The sequence below is a fragment of the Oxyura jamaicensis genome, chromosome 1 (assembly GCF_011077185.1).
Source record: "Oxyura jamaicensis isolate SHBP4307 breed ruddy duck chromosome 1, BPBGC_Ojam_1.0, whole genome shotgun sequence".
Classification (NCBI taxonomy): Eukaryota; Metazoa; Chordata; class Aves; order Anseriformes; family Anatidae; genus Oxyura; species Oxyura jamaicensis.
Window position 1 is genome coordinate 181,834,125 of NC_048893.1, and position 12,982 is coordinate 181,847,106.

General features: G+C 38.6%; 1 protein-coding gene across 3 annotated transcripts in view; it reads right to left on the reverse strand.

Annotated features, from left to right (window-relative positions):
- The window catches only part of BRCA2 (BRCA2 DNA repair associated), a 38,353-nt gene extending 25,736 nt beyond the window's left edge, over nucleotides 1–12,617 (reverse strand). For 2 of the 3 annotated variants that reach the window (XR_004750342.1, XM_035324693.1), the window contains exons 1-10: nucleotides 12,533–12,617; nucleotides 11,708–11,814; nucleotides 10,563–10,805; nucleotides 8,548–8,653; nucleotides 7,712–7,764; nucleotides 7,571–7,611; nucleotides 7,377–7,488; nucleotides 6,068–6,123; nucleotides 5,009–5,123; nucleotides 198–1,376 (exon numbers count right to left, since the gene is read on the reverse strand). Coding sequence is in view for 2 of the 3 variants with exons in the window: in XM_035324693.1 (XP_035180584.1) it covers nucleotides 198–1,376; nucleotides 5,009–5,123; nucleotides 6,068–6,123; nucleotides 7,377–7,488; nucleotides 7,571–7,611; nucleotides 7,712–7,764; nucleotides 8,548–8,653; nucleotides 10,563–10,805; nucleotides 11,708–11,774 (1,972 nt within the window). In the remaining variant the exon portion in view is untranslated. The remainder of the gene's footprint in view (nucleotides 1–197; nucleotides 1,377–5,008; nucleotides 5,124–6,067; nucleotides 6,124–7,376; nucleotides 7,489–7,570; nucleotides 7,612–7,711; nucleotides 7,765–8,547; nucleotides 8,654–10,562; nucleotides 10,806–11,707; nucleotides 11,815–12,532) is intronic. The other variant, XM_035324684.1, reaches the window with a different exon arrangement.
- Nucleotides 12,618–12,982: the final 365 nt, after the last annotated feature.

Below are 12,982 nucleotides of genomic sequence, written 5' to 3' on the forward strand. Positions count from 1 at the left end.
ATGTGTATGCTATCCTGTAACTATAACTGACCAACTCCATACCTTCATTACCAAATTAATCAGCTGCAGATCTACTTTATCACAAATAAATGATTTTATCTAAATGTAAAATTTTGTATCTAAAATATTTACAAAGAAGGTATTTAGTAGAGAATCCTCAAACAAACAAAAACACAAAGAAAAGCTTAATAACATACCTGGGTCACCATCTGTGGCCACATGACAACCTTGAAATTTGTGTGAATCAGTTTCCAAATGGGAAAACATAAGATCAGCAGGTAATTCAGAGGTTACTTCTTTCTGTATTTTTTCTTCCTGATACAGTAAAGTATTATTTATTGTATAAATAAATCTCTTGGATTTGTTTTTCAGTCTGGAAAATGTATTCAGGCTTTTAAAGCCAGATTTTGCAAGAGTGTTCTCACTGTTTGTGAAATGTAGGTCGCTGCAAGTATCTGCAGATGTAGTACTACACACTAGTGGGTGAGCCAGAACATCCGTTACGACGGATTTAGAAGTTGCTTTTACACACTTAGAAAAGCTGCTGTTGTAGACTACAGAATACTCCATGACATTCGTACTTTGGATTAGAAAAGAATTGCAGTTTATAAAGCTCATTTTGGAAACCTTCTCAGCGGCACATCCTTTTACTAACTCTGGATTCAGACACACAGATCTTACTGGCATTACTTCTGCTGTTGGGTTGTTTCCACTTTTTTGCGTTTCCTCGTGCTTATCTGACAAACTGGCATGCAAGAGCTGTTGTGCATTTTTCCAGCCCGAAGTATTCAGTAAAGATGTTTCTACAGCATCATCCTTGGTCATTAGGGCTGTTTTCTCTTTTAAATCTTTGTCCGTACATAAATCAAGGGATGGAGAGCTACACATAGACATTTCCAGATGAGTTACATCAAGACCAGACAGGTTCAGCTGTGACCACTGACTTGACGAAGACAGCACATCATCTTTCACAAGCTTCTCGTTCTCACATGATTTCTCTGTTCTGTTACCTCGCACGTTTCCTGTGATCCTAAGCAAATCCAGTTCTTCTTCATGTCCTATTAAGCAGACATCTTTACTATCCCCCAAATCTTCATCGGTGATTTGGAATAAAGAATCCTTCATTGCAATAGGGTGGCTTTTTTCAGCCCCGTTAGCCATTTCCACTTCCTGTGAAACGCCAGTCTTTCTTCTAACAGGCTGTTCAGAAGGAACATCCCCCTCTCCTTGTGCTTCATCTATTTTTGTTTCACACTTGTCTGTTTCATCCAGAACACGTGGCTGTAGCAGCAGAGTTCCGCTGGATTCAGCGGGCACATTGAGTGTATCCTCAAAGCTATCCATCTCCCCAAAAAAACCATCCAACATCTCCGACTCTAGTTTAAAGAAGATGAGGAAAGGAAATTAATAAAAATTAAGTTTTAGGAAATAACTTAGTAACAGCATTGCATTTTTACAGGTAAATACAGCTTTCAATTTTATGATAATTACTCAGGATTCAGTTTGGAAAGATAAATGTGCACGTCTTTAAAGTCAGTTACTCTCCAACCTCTCTGTTAAACAGAGGAGACAGTAGGCAAGTGACATGTGCAGATGTGACAGCCTACTGAGGACCACGGTGATGGTTAAAGTTTCCAAGATGAAACTTATCTGCCTCAAAACATTTTTTCTGCCCTATAGCCAGGAGAGTGAGTAGAAAACCTTACAAGATACCTGTCTAGATTTTTTCCTCTCAAATTTATACCAAGTGCTAGGCAATAAACACCTTAAGACACTGCCTATTTTTGTGTTAACTGGCAGTTCAGGGAACTGTTATTTAAGTATGATTCTACTAAACTGTATCTTTTGTTTTGATACAGAATAGCGTAATGTCTAGAAGGATTTAGAAAAAAACTTTTTATTGCTTTTCAGAAATTTCAGATTTTCAGAAATGCCGAATGATTCATACCAATATTAGAAATATGAGATTTTCTTACTGTAATGAAATTTTGTAGAGAAGAGGAAAAAAAATAACCTGAACTCTATTTTACAGACAGCATTAAAATCTTACATATTAAAACAAAACACCTTCTCAAATGTATGAAACTATGCCTACCTATCAAAATGTTTCACATTCAGAAAAAATAGTTAGGTTTTATTTTGAAGGTACTTTTCAAGGGTAGAAAACTTCTTTTTCCATATCCAAGACATATGCAGAAACATCATTGTCCTCTGTTTTCCTTTGGCACAAAACCAGTAACATCACTTCTGGCATAAGCATTTTTTTAGGTACAATTTCTATGATTCAGAACTACTTTTTCCCTCCTAGAAATGTTAGATAAGTATCTGAAAGCTTTTCCATTTGGAGATCCACAAACTATTTCCCAATGCTTGGTCACACCCCCACCTAACTGCAATACACTCCACTAATGGCTCATGCCCACGGCCGCCACCTTTCTCAACACATCTTCTAAACAGTTTCTCATTCTCTTTACCTTTTTTTTTTTTTTTTTTTTTTTGCCTGAGTGGCAGAAGATATCTAAATAAGATCTCAAAAAGAAGAGAACTATAACACTATAGATTGGGGGTGCAAGTCCTTGTCCCTTATTAAAGTACGTTCCTCTGGAGTAACTTTTGAGTCCACATGCTTTCATCCTGTAATCATTTGTCAAAGTTTTCCAAGAATCATCATTTGTACTACTTTTTACTTGAACAGAAGCCATTACCTTTAATAGAGAAAGAAAGCCAGGGCTATCTGAAAGATTATGAAGATAATGCTCGTACACTGAATAACCTGATGGCAGAGAGGGGAAAAAACAGCTACCGCAAAAAAATATATAATTCAATAAATAAATAAAAAAAATAAATCAAACAAATAAACAGAAAAGTTAATTTTGACTCAGTGGAGTGTCAGGGAAACAAGTAACCCCCAAAAACTAGGGCTGAAAAGGATAATTCTCCTTTTTTCCTCCATTAAGTGTCCTAACCAGGCGATAACGACTTAATGTGTTTTCTCAGAGTCTCTCCTCCTGGAGAAATACAACACTCAAGGAAAAAAAAAAGAGGCTTAAACATCAGAAATTAGGAATTGGGATTCCTAATTAGGAATTAGAAATTAGGAATGTTTCTACTCTGGACTAATATATTGACTGTCAGAACACACTGTCCTATTTTGAGTTTGAATCCTTGTAAGTAGAGTATTGAATCCATTTCTCCTACCTCATTAATAGCTGTAGATACTGAAGTAGATAGACAACACCATTTACTCTGATCAGGGTTATGAAGGGAGTGATGTAATTTTGTTCTTTGAATTAAATGCTATGAAGTCTTAGGCAACAGGCCAGGGTAAAACGGTACAGAAGTTCATGTTCCCCATCAGATTTTCAATTTAAATAGCTCCCTAGACAACATACACATTACTGTATTTGCAAAGAAACCGTACAACAAAGCTATAAATTCTGCTACAAGGGCCAGATGCCTAAAGCTGAGTGTTACAATGACAAACCTTAGGCTTACTTGAACGAGGAATATGAACTTTAGGAATTAATGATGGTATTATAAACAAATATAAAAGACCACGTGCCTATTTAGCTCCTTTTGTGAAAATCTGAAGTATTGATAAATGACAGTACACATCTTGCAGTCCATAGCTACACTACGTGTACATCAGTTTACATCAGGGAAAAATATATAAAGAAGTTTTCCTTTTCCCCCAAAATAGATGTTACAACTCAAAAAATCCATCAAAAATCTTTGAAGTATTTGGTAGTTCTTAATATTTTGGACTGAGTGCATATATTCATTCTCAAGGTTTATTAAAGACCTAACAGGTACAATATAAATAATCCCTTTAACTGAAAGAAAACATATTCCTAATAAAACTGATTGTTTTTCATGTTAATACAAAACTACTACTCCAGAGAAAACCAACATTTAACTATTCTCAACAGAAGACAGAAAAAGAGCCATTTGCATAAATTGTTTTATACTTAGAAGAAGAAAGCTTCTGTTTCTTATTTTTACCTATTTACATTATTTTCACCAGGCTTCTCTAACGTATTATGCTGTGTAATAACACATTTTGGAATGTGACACAGGACATTAATTAGTCCTTTATTTCTAAAAGCATTTTACTGACTACAAATGGCTTGATTATATTCACCATAACCCCGTTTTTTTCTCATCATGCTTGAACCTACAATACAAAAGTAGGAGCATGTATCGCGCTGCAAGACACAATGCTTCCTGATCCCAGCATTCTCAGCCCTCCTTGTCCAATGTTAACCTGATTATTTATGCTACAATTTTCACATTTATCACTGAACAATGTTTTTAGGGCATTCCCTTCAGTTAAGGGGGAGACATACAATCCCAATGATACATCATCCCATCTAGCCTGTGTCAATCTCTCCAACACCCTTTTACACCCACACATAAATTTCCTTGTTAATATTCATCCCTTATGCCACCATTTCTCAAAAAGCTCAAACTAGACCGTATATTTTCACTCGTTCACTTACGTTCTAAGAACACAGAACCAAAATTTATTTGCCTTAAGTATTTTCTGCATTCATTTTTCCTAAAGGATTTGTCATGTTTTGAACTACAAATACATGAATAAAGAACACATAGCAAGAATAAAAAACAAGCTCACCACAGAATAATGAGCATCAGGCTGAAAGTTCACGTTTAAACTAAACCTATTCTATAGTCAGCAGTAGTCTTGCCCTGTACCTTTTTTCTCCCTCAGCTCTCCCACACGGCCTTACACCTTCACTTACACCAGCACAAAGCTGGCTGTCATCCAACGGCATGGTAGCCTGGTTTGATTCATTGATTTAACAGAAATTGACTTTTTTCTTTTCTATTGCCAGATGAGTTTTACAAAGGCTAACCAATTCAGGAAGTGAGAATCCACAGCTGGCAGAGGAAATAAGCTGTAAGGTCAGCTCAAGACATACGATGCAACTTAACCCTCAGCCTTGCTTCACAAAATACTCAGTAATGCCAGTAAGGCATCAATACATACCAAAATCTTTGGTAACATCTTCAACATTTAGCTTTACTGTCTCTGGTACAGACAGCAGACTGGTATCAATCTTCCCAGGACATTCATCATGGTCAGAAGAAAAGTTGTGCAAAACCTGTAAGCCAAAGATATCAGCTGTTACATACACCAGTGGCACTAGGAGTACAGCACCCAAGTGAACAGCTGCAACACCTGAATAATTCTGCATCTCTTACAATAAAAAGTAGTGTTTTCATACATATACTTCTTGTAAACAAGTAAGCTGATAATTTCATTTCCAATGAAAACCAGATTCTACTCTGCAATCAACACAGGGGGAATATAGGGGCAGTGAACGGCTTCAGCAGTATACAACAAGCAAAGCCCCTCAAAAAGGAACAAAGGAGAAAGATTTTGCGTTCTTATAGTTGGTTCATTTAGAAAAAAAAAAGTTTTAAAAACGACTGTTACAAGTATTAACTGTGAATTTTCAGGTATTAAGAATGAAGTGTATATTTGCAACAAAATCCCATAGTGATGTTTCTATTCTTCATCCTGAATAGCCGTCCAGCTTTCATATACATGGAGTAAAGTTACAAATAAGCAGGAACTCCCCCTTTTCTAACAAAGGACTGAAATTAATTCCCAATTTTAACTCTTGGGAAAACGGTTGTGCACAAGAACTTATTGGACAACATAAGCCAAATTATAACTCTCAGAGCTCTGACAGAAGGGGGAATACAGCTGAGCAAACAAACCCTCAGATAAGTAGTATATTGCAATTCCTAGCTTTGATTTCTCTTTGCATGACTCCCACTGCAGCTCAAGTCAAGCTTTGTTTTTTATTTATTAATTTTTATTTTAAACACAGTGAAAATATTCCTCAAAGGGGGTTATTTTTGAAAATACAGTCATGCTTTGCAACCTTAGTTTTGTGAGCGGTAAGTTTTTAAAATAGCCAGATGGGGGGGGCCTGGAATGAAAATGGCAGAATTATTTGCTCTTGACCCAAGGATCTAAGCATAAAACTAAACAGCTTAGCTGAAATTAAAGAAGAGCATAGCTCTTAAAACCACTTACTGTCTCAGCTCTTTCATCCTGTTGCTTTGGTCCAGAAATAGAATCGGTCTCCCTAGCTTTAGAAGAAAGACAGAGAAGACAGTTCATTTGCTCCTAAGTGATTTGTCAAATGTTCAAATAAAGTTGTGTTTTGGGAGGGTTTTCTTTCGATTATTTTAAATGCAACTGAAATATGTAAACAAAATACTAATAAAAGTAACAAAAAGTTCTAACTAAAGCATCCTGCAGGTGGGTCTGAGGAACAGCATGCAGTTTCATAACAGCATAAAACACCCAAAATCACAGCATGTGGCTGCTGCTGCTGCCAGTCCCCTTTCCAGGGGTTACTCATGGCACTACTCTATTTTTTTTCGGTCATGGGATCTTGAGATCTTCAAGTTGCTGTAAGGAATTTGACTTTTTTTTTTTCCTTAACCTTCCATTTCCACTAAACAGGACTATCTTTTCACCTACATGACAAAAGGAGAGCATGAACCCTACTTTTAAGATGCTTTATGAAGAGCTGTTATTTTGCAGTAACACCTTTCATAAACATGACATCTGGGCTCCTAGGTGGTATCAAGATTAGTAACTGAAGCCCCTCATGTAACAGCCAAATGACTCACTTTCTCCTTTTACAGAAGAGACAGTAGAAAGCGGGTATAAGGACTGCAAACTAGTATGCTCATACAGAAAGTGAGACGAGAGTTCAAACCAGAACTCATTTCCCAGAAGAGTATCTTAAAGTTAAGGGTACTTTCTCTCCAAGTCACATCTTTCTGAAGCCATGAATGCCCCAAATGACAATTCGGCAGCCTCATGAAGAGTACCACCCACAACAGAAGGGATCCCCAATTGAGATGAGTATCTCAGTCCATCCTACCTGCATCGATACAGTGGTGAGCACAGCAATAGAGCTTAAAATGCTGAATCCAACACGGCTGCTTGGAGGTTTACTCAACAAGCTACATCCTTAAACTTAATACTCACATGACTTAACCTAACAGGTATCTAGTTTTGTGATGTAGCAAATGTAAGGAATCATTACCTAATTCTCCTTCTAGGCTTTGTTATGTTGTTCCTAAATGAACATTCCCTAAGGGTTTATAAAGAAGAATAAAACTTTTGGAAAGCAAACATGCATTTAATTTCTTCCATTTAGGGTTACGTTATTGAAACTCACCCACAAAGCATCACTGTAAGAGTTTAGTCCTTTAAAATAGGTAAGTAAAAGGAAAAAAATGAAAATAAAGAAATTCACACACTGTGAACTTCCAGTGTCAAAACCAGAAGTTTTCATCCCTTAGCAACTGTTCATTTTTAGAATTACCTATGATCACTGTTGCACCAAGTGTAGGAGGTGTAGCTAAAGAACTTGACCAGGACATATCGGGATCCACTTCTGCCCCCAGACTTTCAGAAATACGTTTTGGAGTTCGGACCTAGAAATACATTTGTTATTCCTATACAGAACTCTAAAGATACTAGGGAAAAGAAAGCAAAATGCAGGAATCAAGTATTTACCTCCAAAAATTTTGGTGTGCAAAACAAGCTTCCATATGGTCCTAAAAAACATTACATAATAAGGACAAAAAGTCTAAGAAATGAGGACTTATATCTACAGATGTCAGGTATTTTGTAAAACCAAAAAGTGAAAATACAAACCAGGAATATTACTTCTCTGCGGTGTTCTGTAAGCATTCCTTAAAATAGCTGGGCTGCCAACAACAAAAAAATAATTTCACTCATCAATTTCTGAAAGTAATAAATACTTACAGCAGACATTACGTACTTTACTGCCTCCCTTATTTTCTCATTGCAATCATAGCTGTTTCTCTGACTAAATAAAATGTAGCTTTTTCCTAACCACCAATTGGCATTTTAAAGCTTACAATATGTTTGTCAAACTATAAAATGCTTCTTTTGTGAAATGTTAATGTTCAATATTTGTCTGACAAATATTATACTAGATTTCAATACAATTTATGCTCTTTTTAACATGCTGTATGAAACCATGGAAATTGGCCCAATTTATTTTAATTAAATAAATAGCTTAACTGTTCTTTATAACCAACGCGAGCACCTTGAGCAGCTTAAATGGAAAAATATGCTATCAGATGTAGAAACTGAGGCCATTACTACAAAAATCACAGTAAATATTATAAATAGCTTTACAAGTCACTACTTTAGAAACACATGGTACATACAGCACTACTGCTATTACTTGCACTGGATATTCAGGACTTGGGAAGCTGAAATAATGCTAACTGTCACGTGGCAGCTACAAAGGAGTAGAAAAATAGGTAGGAAGAACACCTACAAGCAAAATCTCCAGAACCAGCTAGCATTTTATTTAGCAACCAGTAAGTATCAGGAACATGCAAAATATGAAAGATTTATTCATTGCTCTTAAGAAGTCTACCAGACGAATACAGTGGTTTTAATGCTGCTTTTTGCTTAAAATTCAGTTTATTTTACACTGCATTGACACATCAGCATACCTGGCAGCAAGGAAGTTGGGGCAGGTACCAAGAGGAGAAGTTAGTATTTCATTTTCTTGATCTCTTTTTCTTCCTATGATACTTGGACTTGTAAAATTCTCTCTGCCTAAAAAATATAATATAATAATCAACACAATCTTGCAGTAACTGTTTCAGTTTTGAAGTGTAAATATAAGCTTTAAATATTATACCAAGCCTGATTTTTAGTACCAAAAATCACATCTAATGCGACCTTCTCTACTGTTTTGAGCATACTCAATTCTATATCCAAAGAAAGCTCAATATATTTATGCCAAATGCATGTGCACAGCCAAAAATAACTCATTTTGTCACCTTATATCAAATTTACTTAAGACATATAAGAATTCTTAATTAGAATAAGCAGCATTAAGTAATATATATATAATTTCTGTAATTGTTATAGGAGGTACTGCCTCTGGTATTAGCAGATACTTGTATGCTGTCTGTCTGCATATAAAAGAGAAAGTATGCCCACCAAAGCAGCAGAAAACTCTCAACAATGAACCTCTCACGTGAGCAAGCATCCACTCAAAACAGTTCCCAATCAGAAATTTCTAAGTGATTTCTACCTCAGAAATTAGACCTAGGTTTCCGTATTTCTCTCTCTGCTTCTAAATTCCTGAGTCCACAGCATGCCCACGTCCCAGTACCACGTTAAAGTGAAACCCACCAGCTTCCATCCATGCTCTCACTTTCACAAGAAGGAAACCCAGGTGTGTGAGCCAGCTGACTCCAGCCAAGAAAACTGTGATTAAAGGGCTTCAGGCCAGCCACAGGTAGCCACAGAAACTTCAGTAATAGTCTTCTTCCTTTCACTAAGGAGTGTAAACAAGCATCCACAGAGCTAAAGTAACCCCTTTGTAACAGGAAGGGGTTTCAAATGAGACAGTAAGTCTCCTTTGTTTCCGTCTTAGGAACTGCTACCAAGAATTCACTAGGGACTCAATGCTGTGAAAGTCTGAATAGCTCAAGTTAGAAGAAACATGGTCACCTAAATTGAGCACAAGCTCAACAATAAACTTAAAAGAAATGAACAGAGTAACAGCATTTCATGGAAGCAATGGTGTAAAGCTCTATTTGAACAGGAACAGTTCGACACCTTTAAAAGCCCTGCTTTAGGATCTAACAACTCTAGAAATAAGGAGTGTCCTGTGTAACCTGATTAGAAAAGCTCATCTTGTTGGTAGGAGGACACAACACAGATACAGTAGATGTACAAACAAGGTAACTGCAGGAACGGGGTTCAATATTCTTGCATTGAAAAGATTCTTACATACTATGTTGCATACATTCTCCATAAAAAATATACATCTTTCTGTCCAAGAAGGATGGGTACCATGACTAGCTGGGATATTAAAAAGGCGCAGAGTAACAAGCACTTTTATGACATACATGGGATTTGGAAATCATGTCAAAAGAAGTACCAATACAGAACTTACTCTCTTCCATTTGGAAAGTTCTGTCACTTTTTCTCTTGTGTCTTATGGTTTTGCTAACTCAAAGAGCTTAGTATTTTAAGTATTTCTAAGATAGCTTAAGGAGCTTCCTATTATCTCACACTTCAGCACGATAAACACCATCTTCTCTTGTGAAAATATTTTTCGGATATTTTGTGTAAAACCAAAGTCAAACAGTAAAACTCACTCTGGTTGTCAGTCACCACACCACACCAATAAGCTCATATAATCTTTGTATTAACAGCACATAGATTATCAGGACTAGGATAGGTTTCTACAGTGAATTCTGCATGTATGCATGCATTATCATCTTATTGTCAGGCTGAGTTCATTAACATTAACTCTGCATTTTTAGAAGTGGTCTTCACAAGCCTACCAAGGCTAAGCATTTTGTTTATACAATTTCTGCAGTAGCATTATCTATCACATTAAGAGTCACAAGCAAACAACAAAGGTTTTTTTTTTAAAAAAAAAGTCCCTCATGTCTTGAGCACACAAGAAGCCTTTAAACACACAGTTTCACAAAAATTTACTCACTTGTTCCTATTTTTTTCTGATCCAGTTCTCTTCCAGGAGAGGAAAATGGTGGCATTATTGTATTTTGTTCTTTAAAAATTGGTGGAGTTGATGTCAGCTGGCTGTACATGGAGGGTTTTGCCTTTGGAGTTTTAAAAGAAGTTTGATCGATGGGACCATCAAGCTCTCCTAACAATTTAGGTTCGTATGGGGGTGCTTCTGAGCTGAGTTCTTCAAACCAGTTCAGACTTATAGGCCCTAAGTCTATAAGAAAACCATAGAAAACCACATAAAAAACAAAACAAAACACACAAACAAAACAAAAAAAACCTGCCAAATCTCATGCAAATAACTTATGGTAAAAAGTATGAGTTCGTATGTTATTAAACCACATTTCCATATTAACATGGCAATCTCCATTCAATATGACACGCACAAAAGGACATAATTAGTTGTAAATTAATACAAAATTAATGTTCAATAGAGAATGCGAAAATTTATTAGGCATTTACATGCCAGCAGGAAAACGCTTTACCCCCTCCAACTTTAACAGTTTAACTTTACTCCTTCCCAACTTTAATAGCTGGACTTGATGATCTTGGAGGCCTTTTCTACCCTAAGTAATTCTCTGATTCCGCTACCATAACTCTGCTTATTATGATTCTAGATAGTTCTGAATTCTCATATCCACAGTGTTAAAAAAAAAAAAAAAAAAAAAAGTCTGCTAAACTTCTAAGACCATTAGCAAAACTAACCAAAGAGCAGAAAAATATCTGGTTTGTTTAAAATGCTTTAAGTTTAGTTTATGCCTTATTTTTCTCAGACCGCCAAGTTAGACAGGTTCCTTTTAACACTGAAATATCACGCTACTGTTGGCACATTTGGCAAAAGACTAAACTTGGCCTGCATGTAAGTACATAAGGAAACACAGGTTAAAAAAAAAAAAAAAAGTACATAAAAGCAACTGAACGTACATTACGAAAAAACTACAGTTAAGATAATTGTATTTAAAAAGTACGTAATGGCAGAGATTTGGGGCAAGCACAACAGCTAACAAGTTGCACAGTACTTCTCTAAGGAACATACAGCTTACAGCAAATGTGTATAAAATATCAATGTCCAGAAAGAAAGCCTAACAGAACATGTTTAGTGTAGTCATGCTGTACCTGAATCACTGCAACGCATCTTAAATATTTCAAAGAAGGTTGGTCTTTCCACAGATCTGCAAGCCATTTTCTTATCCGTCAGATTACTGGAACACTTGTTGAGAAACCTGGGGAGAAATCAGAACGCTCTGTCTGGCGGCCTCGCTCCCAGTGAGGCGAGCTGGGCAGCTCCTAACCCCGCTCTCCTGCATCTCTTGGCGGCTGTGATGCGACTGTGTGGTGCCTGTCCACTGTAGTGGTGACTGTGGTATGAAAACAAGAGAGTGTGAGGACTTACACTGGAGATAGTAGAAATATTCAGCAAATACAGGAAAAAATACAGGACAGGGAGGATACTTTTTAAGTGTTACAGGTAGAGCAAGCCACCCACAGCCGCTCCTTCACACCAGGTCTGTGACAGCCCCAGTGTGTCCTCACACGGCCACAGCTCACACCCCACGAGCTCCGAGCGGCCTGCGAGGCACTACACAGCCGTGAAGCCGTGTTCACAAGACAGGCACAGACTGCAGGAAGGCTCTCCTGTGTGCCTCGGGATACTTTCATCGTGACACGCTTCATTTCTCCTGCCATAAAGCCAGCTCCCCACGTGACAGATGCCCTATAAACACCTGTAGAAGTGTATATACTCATACAGCATACACTCTTTAAGCCACTTGCTGAAAGCCAAACGCCTGATGATATATAACATACACTCTTTAACCCATTCAGTGCAAACCTGACGCACCGGGAGCCACCCCAGCTGCCCCAGGCTCCAGAAGGGGAGGCAGCCCACCTGCCTCACCACCCCCCACCCGCAGCCGCCCTCCGTCAGCCCGGGACCTTTACCTCCCTCCGGCCCCCGGCAGAGCACGGCGGCCACCGCCGCATCGCCTCACGCCCGGGGCCGGCCTCCCCCGGGGCCGCGCTCCGCTGCGCGCCCCCGAGCCGCGCGGCCCCGCGCCCGCCGCCGTTCCAATCCCGGCGCCAACGCTCCCTCACAAGCCGCGCGTGCGCGCGGAGGCGGGCCGCTGTTCCCGCCGTGCCGGGCGGGGGGCGGGGAAATGGCGGCCGCCGCCTCGCCTCAGCGCTTGGCGGGCGGCTGGAGCCGGGCTCGCTCCTCCCCTCAGCGCGGCTCGGCGGGCTGGGGAGGCGGAGGAAGAACTGAGGCCGAACAGAACGTGTTGTGGAAATGCCTTCCCTCCACGTGCAGTTTTCCACGATACAAACGGTGTCCTCCCCGCTGCGAGGGTGTGTCCGTGGTGGCGCCGGTGCTGTGTACCGGCACAGCGCTGGGTT